We start from the raw sequence: 21,244 nt of genomic DNA, 5'->3' as shown, positions 1-21,244 counted from the left end.
CAATGTTAAGAATATTGGTCTGTAATTTTGTGGGTCCTTTCTGGTATCCTACTTATATATTAGAGTCACCCGCACTTTTTCCCGGTCACTAGGGATATTGCAATGAACAAGAGATGCACGATAAATGCAAGCTAGGCAAGATACCAGTGACCTAGAGTACTCTTTGGGATTCCGCCTGGACCTGGCAGCTTATTGGTTATCAATTCTTGCTTGTCAATTCTGGCACTTGTTTCTCGATGCCAATTACTATGTCCTCTATACAGGGTTCTGTAAGATGGTCAAACAACGGTATATTTGTATGATCCTGTATGAAAAATTTCTTACACAAGATTTAAAATTTCAGTTTCCCATTTACTATCTTCTATTGTCACGCGAAACTGGTCAAATAATGACTAGATAGAGCCTTTCAGCCAGTTGACAATTTTATGTAGGATCAGAATTTTCTTGGGTTCTCAGCAAAATCTCTTAACAATGGTAGTAGTTATATCCTTCATGCATTGATCATTTCACAGACACACAAATCTCTAGTGACTCATTCCTGTCATCATTTGCACACTCTCTTTTGAACCAAGAATGCAACAGTCTTTGTTTTCTTAGCATATTCTGAATATTATTATTAAGCTACAGTGGATGTTTTCTATCCGTAATCAACTTATCCAGCGCATACTTCTTCAGAGTGGGATTTGCAATCCATTTTACCTCTGCCCATAATTGCTTTACCCTAATCGTACTGGAGCTAAATGATGTCCATTCATTGTGTTAGTGGGATACTAACAACTGCTTTCATGCTCTTTCTTGCAAAAATACTCACCAAGTACTTCTCCACCTTTGATAACCTGGTCCTACTGGAGGTGGTTATACAACAGGCTTTCCAAGTGCCGACATCGCCTTCTAGGCATATTTTTTGACATTGAGAAGGTCTACGATACTACTTGGAGGCATCTTATCCTCGAGCAGCTTCACAAATGGTGTTTTCATTGTTGCCTCCCCATTTTTATTCAGTCCTTCCTCACGCCACAATATTTTAAGTACAGAGTTGGTGATGTCCTCTCTGATTGCTTTGAGCAAAAGAATGGTGTCCCTCAAGATAGTGTTTTAAGTGTGACTGTCTTTGCAATAGCAATTGATAGCATTATGTCCATAGTGAAAAGCCCTGTCAACTGTTCTTTGTTTGTGGAGGACTTTTCTGTTTTTGCTCTTCTTCAAGCCTTGCAAAAACAACGAGTCAGTTGGTACTATCTCTTTGATGTTTGGATGAATGGGTGCAGAAGAGTGGTTTCAAGTTTTTCGCCAAGAAGTCTGTGTGTGTTCTTTTTAACTGTTCTCATTCCATTTAAACCCTCTTGAGTTGAGGATGAGGGACGTTTTACAGGGCATTTGTATGATCTCAGCTGGATTATGGGTGCACGGTGTATGGGTCTGCAAGACCTTCTTATTTAAAGATGCTGGACGTGGTGTACCATGAAGGGATTCGGTTGGTGACTGTTCTGAATAGAACAAGCCCCCATATCATGAGTCTCTGCTGAGGCTGGTGTACCGCCGCTTCACATCAGGCGATGGCTACTTAGGGCTGTGCCAAGCATATAAAAGACCATCCACACCATACGCACCCATCTACCATACTGTTACTCAGCCCCCACTGGAAAGGCTTTTTCATAACCAGCAACAGGCAACGAGGCCCTGTGGGATTCGTGCACAAGATTGCCTTCTAGAGATGGGTGTTGCTGATCTTCACATCCTACTTCGCGGTTGGAGCAGATTTCCACCTTGGCTCCTACGGAGGCCTAAACTTAATTTAGACTTGACCAATTTTTAAAAAAGATTGGGTATTAGATTATACACTTCAATCTCTGTTTCTTAATGTTTTAGATACGCATCACAGTTTCACCATAGTGTACACTGATGGCTCCAAACAAGGGACTTCCCTTGGTTGCTCTGTCGCCTTCTGGGCAAGTATACTGTGTTCTCAGCAGAGCTCCATGTGATCCTGAAGGCACTGGAGTATATGCGTTGTATCCGGGGCAAATGGTTTCTCAACTGCTCTGATTTACATAGTGTCTTATAATCGTTACAGAACCTGTACCCAGCTGAAGAGTTCATATGGCTGGTAATGACAAACTGTACTTGCTCCAACAGCAGGGTAAGCAGATGTCATTCTGCTGGGTGCCAGGTCATATAGGGCTATGGGGAAGTGAGCAGGCTGATCGAGCTGCTGAGGTGGCCTGCCGAGGACAGGATGTGCCACAGTGTCCTATTCCCTTGCAGGATGTCATTTCTGCACCACACAGGAAGTTGTGGGATGAGGAATGGCTGGTGGTGCCGGCCAATAAGCTTTTGTTGAGGAAGTCAACAACCTGGCCATGGTGTTCCTCCTGGCAGTTGCTCAGGCAGTATGAAGTGACTCTCAAACGACTTAGAATCGGGCACTGCCCTCTCACACATAGCTTTTTACTCTGACGAGAGGATCCCCCATCTTGTGATGCTTTTGACATGCACATATCTATTCACCATATTTTAACAGAGAACATTTTATACCATGATGCAAGAGCAGAAGGAAATATTGGTGAGGATCTGCCCTCTATTTTAGCTGATGATGAGACAAGTGTGACTCAGGTTTTAAAGTTTTGTGATGTGTGTGGACTCTGGCCTAACATTGTAGGGTGGAGGTTTTAGTATGTTGCACAGTGGCTGGCTCCTCTTTCTTTCTTCTTGCGGTCAGCCAACCACATCCATCTGCTCTATTGTTTTTACCTTCTTATACCGCTTTCATCCTGTTTAGTTATTCTTTTAATATTGACACAATACTTCGTTCCATGCTTCTGTATGGTTACACACATAGTTTAGCCAGTTTTTGTTATCTTTGTTGTCTGTGCTGTTTTATCTTCCTGTTTTGTGTATTTTACCAACACTCATTTCAATGTGTTTTTGTGGGGGCGCTGAAGACCTTGCTGTCGTGTGCCCATTACAAACATCTCCACTCGTAAGAATAAACATAAAAAGTAACTCAACTGAATAAGTGGGAGGAGAGCACAATAGATATCCAGAATTGTGAGTAATTTACTGTACAATAACACACAGAAATATAACTGAGATTACAATACAACTTGAACCCACAACTGGCTACTGCCTGCTTAAGATTCAGGGTGATGTGTACTCAGAGTAACTCCAAGCATTATATGACACAGAATTAGAGACTTCCTTCCCTAGTGAATGTGTACATTTCGTGGAACTTTGAAATCTTCTACAATTAGGGTAGTGATATACCAGTCGAAATGAGTAAATATTTACCAAATGAGAGGTTACAGTCCGTATTTCAGAATGTTGACATTGCTCTTAGAATATTTCTATGTATTATGGCACTTACAAATTGTTCAGCAGAACACTCGTTTTTGGCTCTTAAAAGACTGAAATTGTAGCTACATTCTACATTGTCGGAGGAGAAACTGAATGCCTTGTCCATTCTTCACACTGAAGCTGACCTCTTAACTGATAACCGTCTGAATTACGAAGATATGATCAACTTTTCTACCATCAAAGCCAGACGCAAACTTTGCTGACTGATGAGTTTGTCTATTTATTCATATTAGTTTTAAAAAATTTAGATTATGATGTGATTTTTATTGTAACTTAGAGCAAGTTCATTGGATTTACAAACTACGCATTACCTGCTTATTTTACAATTGCCGATGGCAAAATGTGAAACTGAACATCGTTTACGTGCAGACGTGACAGAAGGCACCCGACAATACTAAACAATACCCGAATGACCCAGGCCGCTCGGCACTGTACAGTCAAGTCATACTGATACTGTAGTATATTACAACTGATGCGTATTCTTGGCGTCCACTGAAATCTATAGTTATGGCGGATATATACATTATTGGAGAGCATCTAGCTGCACATACCCTAGTGCGTGTTAACTATTAGATTGGAAATGGAATGCCATGCTTCTTGACAGATCATAGGGGAGATGTGGGAGACCCACACCGCCATACTGGGTAAGGTCCTACTGCAGGTGGTTTGCCGTTGCCTTCCTCTGATAGTAGTGGGGATGAATGATGATGATGAAGGCAACACAACGAGTCCCAGTCACCTTGGGGCAGGTGAAAATCCCTGTCTTCGACAGCAGTCGAACCTGGGAACCCGTGCTCAGGAAGAAGAACGCTACCGCGAGACCACGAGCTCTGGAAAACTATTAGATTATAAAACAAATTTGATTTTTCCACACTAGTCTATGAAATTATGTAATAGCAAGTCCAGTTCTGTGTTTGTTCATTTGTATTTAGTTATTAGTTTGTGCACTGAAAACTCTGTTTCATTTTCATTTCTTACATTTTCCTATAGATTCAAGTATTAATATCAAACGTGTTTTTTTTATCTGCTACACATTCAAGTTATTAAATCGTAAAACTACGGCTTAGTTTTAATTTTGAATGCATCTCTTTAAGTGTACGTATTAATTTCTAGTGTAGGGCATGTTTCCTTCAATTTTTAGATTGTAACACAACTTTTTTATTTTAATTTTCTACGGTTTCATGTAAAAGAACATGTTAAAAGTGAATGTACAGCAAAAATCTGTTGTCTCCAACACTCTCTGCTGAATTTCCTTGTGTTCATTTTTGTTGTCGTTCAACAGAATAATGTGTTAACACAATGCAGATTTTAGTTTTTATACGCTACCGTACACCAAGTACAGTTCAGGAACCATATTACATTTTGATTGAGCGCAACTAGACCGCTGACGCGTCCTTCAGAACAACGAATAGCAGAGTACAGAAACAGCTCAAAGCGCTCCCACCCAAAACAGCAATTGTGAAGTGGTTGGGTAACAGTTATTATTTGAAACATTATTATTTGCATATGTCACCCGATGTCTAGGTTGCTCAGTGCGGATGTGAGTTGAACAAAAATTACCATGATCTATCTCATAAAAGTTAAAATGGGGTCTACTTGTACTTAGAATTTATAACATAAAACTAAGTAGGATAGTTCATGGAAATACCTTACAATACAAATTTTAAGAATAAAGTCATGCTTAAAACATAGTACACTGTCCTTCATTGGAGAATTTCAGAGACTGTTTAATACATCAGATATGTCCAAATCAATAATTCAAAACTACTACAACATATTTTTTCAAAAAATGATAGGGCCAGTACGAGTGTTACATGTCATTCAACAGCAATTTAAATTGAGAAACATAAAACTGCAATTTTCATTAACATCTTACATACAAGCTAAACCATTTACAAATATGGCATTAATTATGTATGTAGGAAATAAATTTCTTGTTGTATATGAATATTTTGTTGGACTTTCTAGGTTGGCTTGACAGATTACAACTGTTGAAATGCATACACACGTATCAAACAATGGAAAATCCAGGATGAAATGTAACAATATTAGAGAGGAAAGTTGCCGCCTATCATATAGTGCAGATGCTGATTCATGATAAGCACAACAAAAAGATTCACACAATTATATCTTTCAGCTATTAAGGCCTTTGTCAGAAATAGACACACGTACACACACGCGAACACACACTCACGCAAACGCAACTAGCGCCCACGTCTGCAGTGTCAGACAACTGAAACCACACTGCAGTGCTGAAAGCTATAATTGTGCCTATCGCGTGTCAACTCAATTTAAACATAATTTAAAAGAATTTTTGGTGGCTAACTCCTTCTATTCCATCCATGAGTTTCTCAACAAGTGCAGTAGACCATTTTAATGAAATTTTATTATACTTTAATTTTTGACAATACTTGGTTGTAATAGCCAAGAAACTAGCAAATATTTGAATGAGGGATTTAATGAAAGCAGATGTAAGTATTAAATCTATAAATAATAGAAGTTTAAATTAAATTCATGTACATAATTTTACTGTTTATTGACTGAGGATCATTAAAATTAATGAAACTCAAGTTTTTCTAATTACGTTTTTGTAATGTGTTCATCTGACATGTTCCACACCCAGGAGGATTCCCTCTTTTATGGGTCTATGGAATGAATAATTAATCTAATCTAATCTAATCTAAAAATATCTTTGCTATATGGTGAGTGGCAACTTTCCTCTCTAATACACATGTATCATGTGTGCAAGATCAAGAGAACATATTAATGACTTCCTGGCACATTATTTAGGCATTAGGTGTGTACCATAAGACATACCATCCAGACAGATCCAGTGTGACCCCAAATGCCATGGCAAGTCTTATGCAAACATATGTGTATAGTAATTTTACTTTTGAAGGGCAATTTGTAGTGATCTTTATGATACTGGAAAGTGTATACACAGTGTGAAGCAACTTGGAACTCTGAGGGGCAATATGTTGTAATATTTTAAAGCATTAAGTTAAGGTATGTTAGAATTCCGTAGGTTATGTTAAAAGACAATTTATCAAGTTATGATATCATGATTGTGAAATATTTTTCTGTCAGTTTCTGCTCATCCTCTTGCAAATCTGATAATTATGACATAGCTATGTTGAAACTCGATATTCAATAAAATACTTTTTAGAGATCTTGGCTTGTGATGTTTTATTCAGTTGCCAAATCGTACTGTGGACAGTGCTCCAAACAATGAATGTGCTCATATTCACAACCAAACACCTTTCAGACTCTCTGGTGAACAAGTGATCATATCTTATATCACAGAGAGTGTGCTTCTTCAGGCCCATTTTGATTGGACTGGAAGCAGGATCAAAATGGGTCCGTTATTTCAGAATACAAATAGTAGTGGGTACAATAGTGAAAACAGTGGGGACACAGATGAGCCAAGACATTGTGACCGCTGTCCACCATGAAATAGTGGTGACTGGAGGTGCTGTGGGCAAGTGACATGGTAAGGAAAGTAGATAAGCATAGGAGAGACAAATGACAAATTATTCTAGTGACAGTCATGGCCGAAATCAGAAAATCTACTGACATCAGTGTCTTCAACAAAGAGCACATATTTATGGCCAAGCACCCTGAAATGAACATATTGAAAATTGTGAAGCTAGTTAGCTGTTCATGTGCTGCTGTTGTGAGCATCACTCGACCGTAAATGAATTAAGCTGAAGCCACGAGTAGGCAAGAACATGTAAGATGTCTATGACTGATTACAGTAAACGTACAGAGGTTTGTACACTTCATAAGACTGGATAGGAGGTGAGCTGCGAAGATCTGAAAATGGAGTATGGTACTGGAGCAGGCACAAGCATTTTGGAGCTTACCGCTTAGCGCACACTGTCAAAAGTGGAGCTGTGTGGCGAACGACCCCTATGTGTTCCCATTTTGACCCAAGACATCGTCGATTATGATTGCTACGTATCAAGGATCTTTGAGATTATACTGTGGGTCAGTGTAAATGTGTCACCTGGTCAGATGAATCACACTATCACGCGCAAGCTCCATGATCACAAACCACCGGCCAGTAATTGATGGGAATTGGATTATTTGTGCATGGACATCAGGTGCGATATATCTGGAGGAACTTAGCAATGCCTGCTACGGAGAATTATTACTATATTGCTTTCCAAACCCAGACCAGAATACTGTTAATCACTTGTTTTGGCTCATTAGAGTAGTAGTAATGAACCTTACAGGGAGAACAGTGGACATATTTTTTTTTTGTTCACTGACTTAGATTAAAATACACATTGTCACAAGAGCTGACCTGTGCGGGGGATGCAGTTTTAGCTTAAATATTAAATAAAATGAGGAAATATTCAGTAACATTATTGTAGATAATGGACCATAGCGAACGGGTGCTAGGGAGCTCAGTAGACAGGCAGAAAGTCTGTCTGCAGAGGCTATGGGGAGGTGACTACACTATTAGAAACAATTATCTCAGTCACTGTGGTGTGAGCTGAAAGAACAATCAGTACCTGTATGTTTTAAAGACAAGGTTAATAATCTCAGAAAGTAACAACCTACAAATCAGGAAAAGGTTTCTGGAAGCATACATGTTGAATGTGGTGGCATTGTATGACTGTGAGACTTGGACTTGATGACTGGGGACAGGAAAAGACTGAATTCTTTTGAGATATGATATTAAAGGCACTTCTTGGAAATGTGGTGGTCTGCTGAATGGTTAAGAGTTGGAAGGAAAAGGAGTTTATGGAAGGCTATTGTAGAAAGAAGAGTTCAGATTAGTGGCCAAGTGTTGACACATGAAGAACTCCTAAAGACAATAAATCGGGCATCTGTCAAAGGTGGAACAACTACAGGAAGGCCATGACTGAAGTACAGATCAAATTACAAAAGATATTGGCTGTAACTTTTACACAGAAACTTAAAAGAAGGCAGAAACATATTAGGACTGGAGACCTGCTGTCAACAAATCCTGGGTTTGATGAATAAAGGACGAAATGCTGTGTAATACCCGTAGGCAAAGCCTTTGTGATATTCGTTCTTTATTTCCTGAGCCTATCAACTATTGGCAGTAAAAGGTATTAACTTGTACAGCATGGGAAAATTAGTTACCAGCTCCGTAGTTCATATTAGGGCTGTAAGGGACGTTCAATTTGGTTTCACCTCTGGTTCTAGTAGTGTTGAGACACATTTTGTGCCAAATGTAAATTTTTAGTACTTGAACATTAAAAACTTCAAAAATCGAATCTGGTAACGGCAGTAGTGTTAAGAAGTGTAAAATTTTGCAATTCACAAAAAAAAGATAGGGTCCCATGATTAGAATATGTGAGTCCCAGATGGGATTTGTGAACCTGTACAAATATCTGGATATAACAATTTCTAGGAACATGAAAAAACACACTGGCTCAGATGAAGCAGATGTCAGACTTCTGTTCATTAGTAGTATGCTGGGGCAATGCAGGCAACAAGGGAGGTTGCTTACAAAACAGTCATATACTCCATCTTCCAATGTTGTTACAGTGTGTGAGACACACATGAAGGTAGGACCTACAGGGGTTATTGGATGTATATGGAGTTGGGCAGCATAAATGGTCACATATTTTTTGAACCATGGGTGAGCATCACAGAGATGCTGAAACAACTGAAATGCCAAATGCTTGGAAATATATGCACACTATCCCAAGAAAGTCTGTTTAGTAAATTTCAGAACTTAAATGTAAAAAAAACTTAAAAAATGGATTCAGGTAATGAGAGTAGTGTACTTCAACTCTGCTCATATCTCAGATGGAGGGATTGCAAAGACAAGCTTAGACTAATTACAGTGTGCACAGAGGCATTCAAGTAATTATTTGTCCCATCGTCCATACATGAATGGAATGAGAAAATGCCTTAATAACGAGTACAGTAGAATGTATCCTCACTGGTTTACAGAGTATGGCTGTAGACACATCTTTTGTGAGTGTTGTATTATAGGCAGTCAAGGGAGGTTGTGGCTAGCAGACTTTCTTTTTTTTTTTTTTCCACAATATATATAAATGACCTAGTAGATAGTGTCAGAAGTTCCATGTGGCTTTTCGCGGATGATACTGCAGTATGCAGAGAAGTTGCAGCATTAGAAAATTGCAACGAAATGCAGGAAGATCTGCAGCGGATAGGCACTTGGTGCAGGGAGTGGCAGCTGACCCTTAACATAGACAAATGTAATGTATTGCGAATACATTGAAAGAAGGATCCTTTATTGTATGATTATATGACAGCGGAACAAACACTGGTAGTTGATACTTCTGTAAAATATCTGGGAGTATGTGTACGGAACGATTTGAAGTGGAATGATCATATAAAATTAATTGTTGGTAAGGCGGATGCCAGGTTGAGATTCATTGGGAGAGTCCTTAGAAAATGTAGTCCATCAACAAAGGACGTGGCTTACAAAACACTCGTTCGACCTATACTTGAGTACTGCTCATCAGTGTGGGATCCATACCAGATCGGGTTGACAGAGGAGATAGAGAAGATCCAAAGAAGAGCGGTGCGTTTCATCACAGGGCTATTTGGGAAGCATGATAGCGTTACGGAGATGCTTATCAAACTCAAGTGGCAGACTCTGCAAGAGAGGTGTTCTGCATCGCGGTGTAGCTTGCTGTCCAGGTTATGAGAGGGTGCGTTTCTGGATGAGGTATCAAATATGTTGCTTCCCCCTGCTTATGCCTCCCGAGGAGATCAAGAATGTAAAATTAGAGAGATTCGAGCGCGCACGGAGTCCTTCTGGCAGTCGTTCTTCCCGTGAACCATAAGCAATTGGAACAGGAAAGGGAGGCAAAGACAGTGGCACGTAAAGTGCCCTCCACCACACACCATTGGGTGGCTTTCGGAGTATAAATGTAGGAATAGATAGAGATGTGTGTGCGCTGTGAGGTGTGGGAGGCAGGGGGTTAGTACATTTTCCCGTAACGAAGAAGAGTATTAGAGATGTGGAAACTGGCAATATCCAACAAGTGACTTTCAGGTGTCAGTTAGAAGCCAAAACAGTCTCTAAAACCTGTCTTTAAGTGCAACCTTTAAGTCCTACACATTTAATCAGTGTCGGAGATGGTCAGCATATATCAACCACTCCTGTGCATGAAACATAGTCATAATGAGACCTAAGAGAAGTGTGATGTGAAATTACTTCAGTGAAAAAATACTCAGTGTACAAAATATGTGAGAAATGATATTCAAAAACAGGCAGCGGAACTGTATATTCAAAAGGCCAGTTAAAGTGATTACATATTACTGAATATGAACAGTGGAGGAATTCGGATATGAAAGTTGTGTTATTTCACTCATCCTCCAGGTGCCACAAGAATCTGGGAAAGATGTAACTTTCTATGGAAGTTTTGATGAGAAGTACTAACCGTAACCAAAAGAAACACAGGTTATTCCCTGAAATGACTGACCGTGCTGATGTGTGCTATTATATTTTGGAGTAACTCTTCCCATTCTAAAAGGATATTTTTGGTTCATAAATGGGTGGTTTGAGCAATAAGTGGTGTAAGTTCACGAACCTCTTGTCGACACCTGTTCACAAGTCTGGGTATTTTGACATTGGCCTCTTAATATACACTACTGCCCCTTAAAATCGCTACACTAAGAAGAAATGCAGATGATAAATGGTTATTCATTGGACAGATATATTATAGTAGAAGTGACATGTGATTACATTTTCAAGCAATTTGGGTGCGTAGATCCTGAGAAATCAGTACCCACAACAACCACCTCTGGCCGTAATAACGGCCTTGATATACCTGGGCACTGAGTCAAACAGATCTTGGATAGCGTGTACAGGTACAGCTGCCCATGCAGCTTCAACATGATACCACAGTTCATCAAGAGTAGTGAATGGCATATTGTGACGAGCCGGTTGCTTGACCACCATTGACTAGACGTTTTCAGTTGGTGAGAGCTCTGGAGAATGTACTGGCCAGGGCAGCAGTCGAACATTTCCTGTATCCAGAAAGGCCCGTACAAGACCTGCAACATGCGACCGTGCATTATCCTGCTGAAATGTAGGGTTTCACAGGTATCGAATGAAGGGCAGAGCCACGGGTCGTAACACATCTGAAATGTAACGTCCACTGTTCAAAGTGCCGTCAATGGGAACAAGAGGTGACTGAGACGTGTAACCAATGGCACCCCATACCATCACGCCGGGTGATACGCCAGTATGGCAGTGACGAATACACGCATCCAATGTGTGTTCACCGCGATGTCCCCAAACACGTATGCGACCATCATGATGCTGTAAACAGAACCTGGATTCATCTGAAGAAATGACATTTTGCCATTCGTGCACCCAGCTTCGTCGTTGAGTACACCATCGTCGGTGCTCCTGTCTGTGATGCAGCGTCTAGGGTAACCGCAGCCATGGTCTCTGAGCTGATAGTCCATGTTGCTGCAAACGTCGTAGAACTGTTGATGCAGATGGTTGTTGACTTGCAAACGTCCCCATCTGTTGACTCAGGGATTGAGACGTTGCTGCACGATCCATTACAGCCATGCGGTTAAGATGCCTGTCATCTCGACTGCTAGTGATAGGAGGCCGTTTGGATCCAGTACGGCATTCCATATTACCCTCCAGAACCCATCGATTCCGTTCTCTGCTAACAGTCATTGGATCTCGACCAACGTGAGCAGAAATGTCGCGGTATGGTAAATTGCAATCGTGACAGGCTACAATCCGACCTTTTTCAAAGTCGGAAACGTGATGGTACGCGTATCTCCTCCTCACACGAGGCATCACAACAACGTTTCACCAGGCAAGGCCGGTCAACTGCTGTTTGTGTATGAGAAATCAGATGGAAACTTTCCACGTGTCAGTACATTGTAGGTGTCGCCACCGGCGCCAGCCTTGTGTGAATGCTCTGAAAAGCTAATCATTTGCATATCGCAGCATTTTCATCCTGTCGGTTAAATTTCGTGTCTGTAGCACATCATCTTCGTGGTGTAGCTATTTTAATGGCCAGTAGTGTATATATTCCTTACTGTCATTTCTTGTTAACAATATTAGCTTATTCCCAAGAATAAGCAGCTTTCACTCAGTTAATACTCGGCAGAAGTCAAACATGCGTTTGGACTGGACTTCCTTAACTCTTGTGCAGAAAGGTGTGCAGTATACTGCTGCATCCGTTTTCAGTAAGCTACCACTTGAATTCAAAAATCTTAGCAGTAATCCACGTTTTCAAATCGAAACAGAAGAGTTTCCTCTATTCTGTCGAGCTAGTTGAAAAATTAAGCTGATTCTTGTTGTATTGTTGATTGCTGTGTTTACTTCAACTTATGATTTGACTTTTTTCCGGTTCATAAACATTTTATTTTTGTCTGTTATTACCTTTATGTTGTAATTTCACGTAGTGACACATTCCATTACCTTGATGATTTGCTTCTCAATTTGGTCCTGCAGAACTTGACGTGTAACTAAATAAATAAAAAGTCTAACTCTTACAACATTGCAAAATACACAAAAATGCAAATGACAAAATAATGAAGACATACCTGGCCGTCTTATATTATCACATTATTCTGGGTGTTACCAGGTTTGAATAACAGGCAGCTTTATTGTTGGATAATTAATGAATAATTAAATAATTTATAAAATTAACATAGAATTGCTAGTAGAATAAATGAGAATGAAGATTCAGCATAGTTCATTATAGTTTTGCTGTTGTAACCCATGTCGATCGCTGTACATATTTTTCGAGGTTTATTAATTGATTCTCCATTAATTCAGTGACTTTCAAGCCAAAACTGTAAGTGATACAAATACATTGCTTCTACCATTCACTGCTGCAACACTATAGTACTGGTCACCACTTGTATCTTGTTTGTAGTATTCAGTTGCCCACAGCATTGCTTTCCACGTGATTGTGAAGTTTCATGAATCATAAAGATACCCCAATTTTCACAGTTTGGGCCATATGGGCAAATTAGAAGGTGCAACGAATTCATCTTGTCAAAACAGTCTGTGGTTCTTAGGTTTTAATGCACTTAACTGGAAACATACAGATCAATTTCGTAGTCAATATTCTGCAGTTGCCATGCAGAAGTTAGCAAGAGGTCCCAGGAAGTGCCCAAATGCTCGTGTCCACACCACCTCCCCCTCCCCTCCAACTCTAATCGGCTGGACTATCCAAGCCCTGTGTGAGTACATCTTTAGTGGCTTGCCACCTTTTCACAAATTTCCAAAACTTCAACTCTCTCACTGACTCTCTCACTGACTCTGCCTACAGCATAATGGCACTTACGTGTAAAAGCACATGTCAGTCAGAAACTGATTAACGGCTGAATGCATTTAAACTTACGTCTACAACAGATACTGTACACTTCTCATATTGCAAGAACAGTACGTATGTTTCTGTAAGTTAAATGAATAAAATGCACTGAAATGAAAATAATGCAGCAGTAGGGAAGAGAACAGTGAAGGTGAATGATGTGAGCTACAGTCAATGAAAACTGAAGCCAAATTCAAACTTTCATCGTCACTCATATGATTTCTAAACACCACTACACGAGGTTTTTTGCTAGTATAAGTGGGAATAGTGCTGTAGGGGAATGGTGTTGGAGGAGGACAATTGTGTAATCTTCCACATTGTTTATCACATGGACAATCTTGTGTCATAGTGTTCTCAAGTCATACAAGGAAACATCATTGGCAATGGGAGTATGAGTTTGCTTTGGTGGTATGTTCAGATAGCCAAAGTATAAAGTGATGGATCCACAAATATTTTGATTTTCAGGACACATTCACCACCAAGCGAACTGACACTGAAATGCTGAAATCATGATCAGTTTCTAGTTTTAACACTTAGCTAATATAACACCACCAGATCTCAAGACAAAACTCAGTGCCTCTGAGAATAGAGTAAGGTAGGCACTATCAGTTCCTAGGAAATTCCCAATGAACAAAATTTATTATCGCTGTCCACGTCCCGGACTGAAATCTGAAAAAATGTCTATATATGATCCAAACAGAATCCACCTCCAGACAGTCTTATGGTTTCGACACCAGGTCATGAACTGTAGGTAACCCAGGTTCAAATCAAGGTCTGGCACAGTCAATTGTCTTGATGTATTAATTTGTGATGTGTAGACTAGTTTTATCTGTGCTTCTTGTATTCTGTGTTTCACCTGTACTTAACTAATTTCCTTTGATTTAGGAGGAGGATGAACCACCTTTTCGTGAGATCGAGTTCATGATTGTTAAAGAAGGACCTCCGGTAAGTACTAAAATATATCTATCATTATATGCATATATATTCTCTGAAAGCCACTGTGCAGAACATGATTTACTAGGCAGAATGCCCTGACGGTTCCTTTCAAAAGGATGTGTTTGATTTCCTACCTCATTCTCATCCTGTTCTTCATCTGTAATGATCTTGTTATTGGTAAAATATTAATTCCTAATCTGTCTTCCTCTGTTCTTTTGAACACTTTTTGTCTGGAATGATAAGGCAGGAGGAACAATAAATGAAAAATTCAAAAGTATGATTTAGACTTTCTCAGTAAGTTGCTTGGAAAAAATACAGTTGGTTCAGTTCTGTGCAAGGAAACATGTTTTCTCATCAATAACAATACAGTATGTGGGAAAGGAAATATGTATAACTAATTTTCAAAATGCCAGTGTGTGCATGTTAGTGAGAAGTTATTGTAAATCATGTATTATAGACCTTCTCAAATGCTTGAGTTCAGCCACATTTGCTCAATGCATATTTGCTGATTTTGCTGAGATGAGCTTTAGAAAATTAGCCTGCTTTGAATAATTCTGTTTGTTGAAATCAAATGGACTAATCTTTTGGGACAATTCCACAAAATTGGTGTCCATCCACAAATTTCACGTAGGCAACAGTTCAAAAGAATATGCGTGTTATTATCAGTCTTGGAATATGTTTACTCTCTTATGCAGTTAGGTATTAAGAAATAGGCACAATTTAAAAATAATAGTAGCATCCATAAATATAACACTAGAATACATTTAAACATCATGGGGTTCAAAGACACACTCCAAAATGTCCATGTAAGCAAATGAAATTTATTACCTTCAATGAAATCTTGAGAAGACCACTTAGCTCAGTGGACCCTGCCTCCAGCCAGCTAATGGCTCCACACTCTTAAGGTGCCTCATCTTTTCAAGTACTTGCATGCTGACCAAGAGGCAAAACTTACCTAGAATAACAGGAAAAAAGTACACAAAACTACACTCGTGCACATGTTCTAGAACGTCAGATTCTTGTAGTCTTTCCATATATGCAAAATAACTTCACTAAGCACAGAGGATTAATTACTTTTGACTCTTTTAAATTACCAACTCCAGGGCCCACAACTTGCCATCTCAGTTGTGCAAGAGCTGCTGTTGGACTTCTTCAGTTTAGTGAGCTCCCAATCACGCAGAAAACTATTGCAGCGTTAAGGCCTTTCAGTTAATCAGAATCAGGAGCTGTAATATAGGCATTTCCATTGGGTTTTTCCAGCTGGCACTACTAGAACTTTCTGCCAGGGCCTTCAGAAGTCCCTATCCAATGGGTTTTGGAAAATGCCAGTGACTCTGGGCTTGTGTTGCTTCTGATGTCTTCTTCCTCTGTCTCAACAGCCTGTCTTTAACACTGCCATGAGAAAAAGCAAAGCCATAAACCAACCATTGCAGACTCCAACCACAAACAATTTAGGAAGATTAGGGAATGACTGGCCCACCACCTGCAGGCTGAAGGAAACCTTGGCCTGGATAGTGGCTTAAGCACACACCTGGCGAGCAACAGGTCAGGGCAAGAAGTGATGTTTTACACACCATCTCTTGTGAAACCCAAATTGTCAGTTAATAAAAGTTTGGATGGAAGCAATGAATCTGTACCACACATTTGCAAGAGTCTTTTATAGAACTGTAATCATAAAATTGTTTATTACACTACTGGCCATTAAAATTGCTACACCAAGAAGAAATACAAATGATAAACAGGTATTCATTAGACACATATATTATACTAGAACTGACATGTGATTACATTTTCAATCAATTTAGGTGCATAGGTCCTGAGAAATCAGTACCCAGAACAACCACCTCTAGCCATAATAACGGTCTTGATACGCCTGGGCATTGAGTCAAACAGAGCTTGGATGGCGTGTACAGGTACCGCTCCCCATGCAGCTTCAACATGATACCACAGTTCATCAGGAGTAGTGACTGACGTATTGTGATGAGCCAGTTGCTCGGTCACCATTGACCAGACGTTTTCAATTGGTGAGAGATGTGGAGAATGTACTGGCCAGGGCAGCAGTCGGACATTTTCTGTGTCCAGAAAGGCCTGTACAGGACCTGCAACATGCGGTCGCGCATTATCCTGCTGAAATGTAGGGTTTCACAGGGATCAAATGAAGGGTAGACCCATGGATCGTAACACATCTGAAATGTAACATCCACTCTTCAAAGTACCGTCAAAGCGAACAAGAGGTGACCGAGACATGTAACCTATGGCACCCCATACCATCACGCTGGGTGATACGCCAATATGGCGATGACGAATACATGCTTCCAAAGTGTGTTCACCATGATGTCGCCAAACACGGATGTGACCATCACGATGTTGTAAACAGAACCTGGATTCATCTGAAAAATTGATGTTTTGCCATTCGTGCACCCAGGTTCGTCGTTGAGTACACCATCGCAGCCGCTCCTGTCTGTGATGCAGCTACAAGGGTAACCGCAGCCACAGTCTCCGAACTCATAGTCCATGTTGCTGCAAACATCATCGAACTGTTGATGCAGATGGTTGTTGTCTTGCAAATGTCCCCATCTGTTGACTCAGGGATCGAGACGTGCTTGCACGATCTGTTACAGCCATGCGGATAAGATACCTGTCATCTCGACTGCTAGTGATAGGAGGACGTTTGGATCCAGCACAGTGTTCGGTATTACCCTCCTGAACCCACTAATTCCATATTCTGTTAACAGTCATTGGACCTCGACCAACGCGAGCAGAAATGTTGCAATACGGTAAACCACAATCACGATAGGCTACAATCAGACCTTTATCGAAGTCAGAAACGTGATGGTACTCATTTCTCCTCTTTACACGAGGCATCACAACAACATTTCACCAGGCAACGCTAGTCTACTGCTGTTTGTGTATGAGATATTGGTTGGAAACTTTCCTCATTTCAGCACGTTGTAGGTGTCGCCACCGGTGCCAACCTTTTGTGAATGCTCTGAAAAGCTAATCACTTGCATATCACATCATCTTCTTCCTGTTGGTTAAATTTCGTGTCTGTAGCACGTCATCTTTGTTGTGTAGCAGTTTTAATGGCCAGTAGTTTATGTATGTACCAGTCAGACGATAAAATGAATGATGTGTTCTATTGCTGCTAATCATCACATACATGTCCTGGATTTTCATCCCCCTAAATGTGGAGCCTATCTCCCCATTTCAGGTGTGCAAAATGAGAGAGGCTGTCCACTGTTTACAATTTGGGTGTCGAGCTTGTGATAAGAAACTGTAGTTTTGTATTAGTTGGTATTCTGACACACTGATATTGCCATAGGCTTGAAGGCTGCTCATTCTTGCTGAATTTTAGAAAAACATCATCTGCATCTACTGGGTGGGACAGATTAGTATTGTTACTTTTACGGTATATTGATAATTTTTACTTATGGACCGTCTGACAGCAAGTGAATAAAACACAGTTTTAGTGCAATACGCTTTCGCCTTTATTTTCTGCAAGGCATCATCAGTGGCAGGTTACATGGACAATTTCTTACATATTATGCTCCTGTTGCATTTTTGGTGTTGTTCTTCTTCTTATGAATGCCAATTTGCGGTTTTTTTCCCCATATTACACAGCACTATGAACTAAACGCGCACCCAGGGAACGTCTCACACCAGACGAGTGTAACCCCTATGTTTACATGGTAGAGTAATGGTGGTGTATGTGTACATGGAGAACTTGTTTGCACAGCAATCACCGACATAGTGTTACTAAGGTGGAATAAGGGGAACCAGCCCGCATTTGCTGAGGCATATGGAAAACTGCCTAAAAACCATCCACAGACTGGCCGGTTCACCGGACCTCGACAGAAATCCGCCAGGCGGATTCGTGCCGGGGACCAGGAGCTCCTTGCGTTAGACCACATGGCCAAACGGGTGGGCTCAGCTTCAGTAAAGGGACCTCACAGAATGCATGTGGTTGCATCAAGATGGAGTGCCTCCTCACTACACACTTGAAATGTGTTACTTCCTAAATGAGCACTTTCCAGGATGGTGCGTGGGTTGTGGTTCATCAGCAACACCAGCTCCCTTGAAATGGCCACAAAGAAGTCCTGAACTCATCACTCCTAGGAACACATGGAAAGTTGTTAAGGCACATGCATCAGCACAACATTATGCTACAAATGAACTGTGCATGGCTGTTGAGGATGTGTTTTCGCACTATAACACTGTACAAGTTCAAAAATGCGTCAGGAAAAACAGATGCATATGGAAATGAGTGTAACGCATGATGGGGAATGTACCGATATGTTGGACACTTATTACATAAGTACCGGGTGATCAAAAAGTCAGTATAAATTTGAGAACTTAATAAACCACAGAATAATGTAGATAGAGAGGTAAAAATTGACACACATGCTTGGAATGACATGGGGTTTTATTAGAACCTCACAAAAAAAACAAAGTATTGCTAGACGCGTGAAAGATGTCTTGCGTGCGTCATTTGGTGATGATCGTGAGCTCAGCCGCCACTTTCGTCGTGCTTGGCCTCCCAGGTCCCCAGATCTCAGTCCATGCGACTATTGGCTTTGGAATTACCTGAAGTCGCGAGTGTATCGTGATCGACTGATATCTCTAGGGATGCTAAAAGACAACATCCGACGCCAATGCCTCACCATAACTCCGGACATGCTTTACAGTGTTATTCACAACATTATTCCTCGACTACAGCTATTGTTGAGGAGTGATGGTGGACATATTGAGCATTTCCTGTAAAGGACATCATCTTTGCTTTATCTTTCTTTGTTATGCTAATTATTCCTATTCTGATCAGATGAAGTGTCATCTGTCGGAAATTTTTTGAACGTTTGTATTTGTTTGGTTCTAATAAAACCCTATGTAATTCCAAGCGTGTGTGTCAATTTGTACCTCTGTATCTACATTATTCCATGATTTATTCAGTTTTCAAATTTATACTGACTTTCTGATCACCCGGTATGTATCTGTGTTAAAACAAATCAACTCGATTAGCACTTGATACTAGGGCGTATGGAGACTTCTTGCCCACCCTGTATGTACATACTCTGCAACCAACCTTACAGTGTGTGGCTGGGGTACCTTGTACTGCAGATAGCCATTTCCTTTCCTGTTCCACTTGCAAATAGAGTAAGGAAGAAACAACCTTACTGTATGCCTCTGTATGAGCCCTAATTTCTCTTATGTGTTAAATGTACACTACTGGCCATTAAAATTGCTACACCAAGAAGATATGCAGATGATAAATGGGTATTCATTGGACAAATATATTATACTAGAACTGACATGTGATTACATTTTCACGCAATTTGGGTGCATAGATCCTGAGAAATCAGTACCCCGAACAACCACCTCTAGCCATAATAACGGTCTTGATACGCCTGTGCATTGAGTCAAACAGAGCTTGGATGGCGTGTACAGGTACCACTCCCCATGCAGCTTCAACACGATACCACAGTTCATCAGGAGTAGTGACTGGCGTATTGTGATGAGCCAGTTGCTCGGCAACCATTGACCAGACTTTTCAGTTAGTGAGAGATATGGAGAATGTGCTGGCCAGGGCAGCAGTCGAACATTTTCTGTATCCAGAAAGGCCAGTACAGGACCTGCAACATCCGGTCGTGCATTATCCTGCTGAAATGTAGGGTTTTGCAGGGATCGAATGAAGGTTAGAGCCACGGGTCGTAACACATCTGAAATGTAACCTCCACTGTTCAAAGTGCCATCAGTGCAAACAAGAGGTGACAGAGACGTGTAACCAATGGTACCCTATACCCTCACACTGGGTGATATGCCAGGTTTGTCGTTGAGTACACCATCGCACCCGTTCCTGTCTGTGATGCAGCATCAAGGCTTACCGCAGCCATGGTCTCTGAGCTGATAGTCCATGCTGCTGCAAACGTCGTCAAACTGTTCGTGCAGATGGTTGTTGTCTTGCAAACGTCCCCATCTGTTGACTCAGGGATCGAGACGTGGCTGCACGATCCGTTACAGCCATGTGGATAAGATGCCTGTCATCTCAACTGCCAGTGATAGGATGTCGTTGAAATCCAGCACAGTATTCCGTATACCCTCCTGAACCCACCGATTCCATATTCTGCTAACAGTCATTGGATCTCGACCAACGTGAGCAGCAATGTCGCGATACGATAAACCGCAATCGCGATAGGCTACAATCCGACCTTTTTCAATGTTGGAAACGTGATGGTATGCATTTCTCCTCCTTGCACAAGGCATCACAACAACATTTCACCAGGCAATGCCGGTCAACTGCTGTTTGTGTATGAGAAATCGGTTGGAAACATTCCTCATGTCAGCACATTGTATATGTCGCCACCAGCGCCAACCTTGTGTAAATGCTCTGAAAAGCTAATCATTTGCATATCACAGCATCTTTTTCCTGTCGGTTAAATTTCGCGTCAGTAGCGTGTCATCTTTGTGGTGTACCAATTTTAATGGCCAGTAGTGTTTGTTGGCAGCAGCAGAATCATTCTGCACTAATCTTCAAATACCTATTCTCTATACTTTCTCAGTAGCATTCCTCGAAAAGATTGTAGCCTTTCTTCCTGGTTTTCTCATTTGAGTTCCAGAGCCATTTTTTGTAATATTATTGTAGAATGTTA

At 40.7% G+C, this 21,244-nt stretch overlaps 1 protein-coding gene across 2 annotated transcripts in view; it reads left to right on the top strand.

Annotated features, from left to right (window-relative positions):
* LOC124550988 overlaps positions 1 to 21,244 on the top strand; it is a 276,903-nt gene that overhangs the window by 67,539 nt on the left and 188,120 nt on the right. For both annotated transcript variants that reach the window (XM_047125816.1, XM_047125815.1), the window contains one exon: positions 14,550 to 14,609. In XM_047125816.1, the coding sequence (XP_046981772.1) occupies positions 14,550 to 14,609 (60 nt within the window). The remainder of the gene's footprint in view (positions 1 to 14,549; positions 14,610 to 21,244) is intronic.

The sequence above is a fragment of the Schistocerca americana genome, chromosome 9 (assembly GCF_021461395.2).
Source record: "Schistocerca americana isolate TAMUIC-IGC-003095 chromosome 9, iqSchAmer2.1, whole genome shotgun sequence".
NCBI classification, from domain to species: Eukaryota; Metazoa; Arthropoda; class Insecta; order Orthoptera; family Acrididae; genus Schistocerca; species Schistocerca americana.
This window is presented reverse-complemented; position numbering and strand designations above follow the sequence as displayed.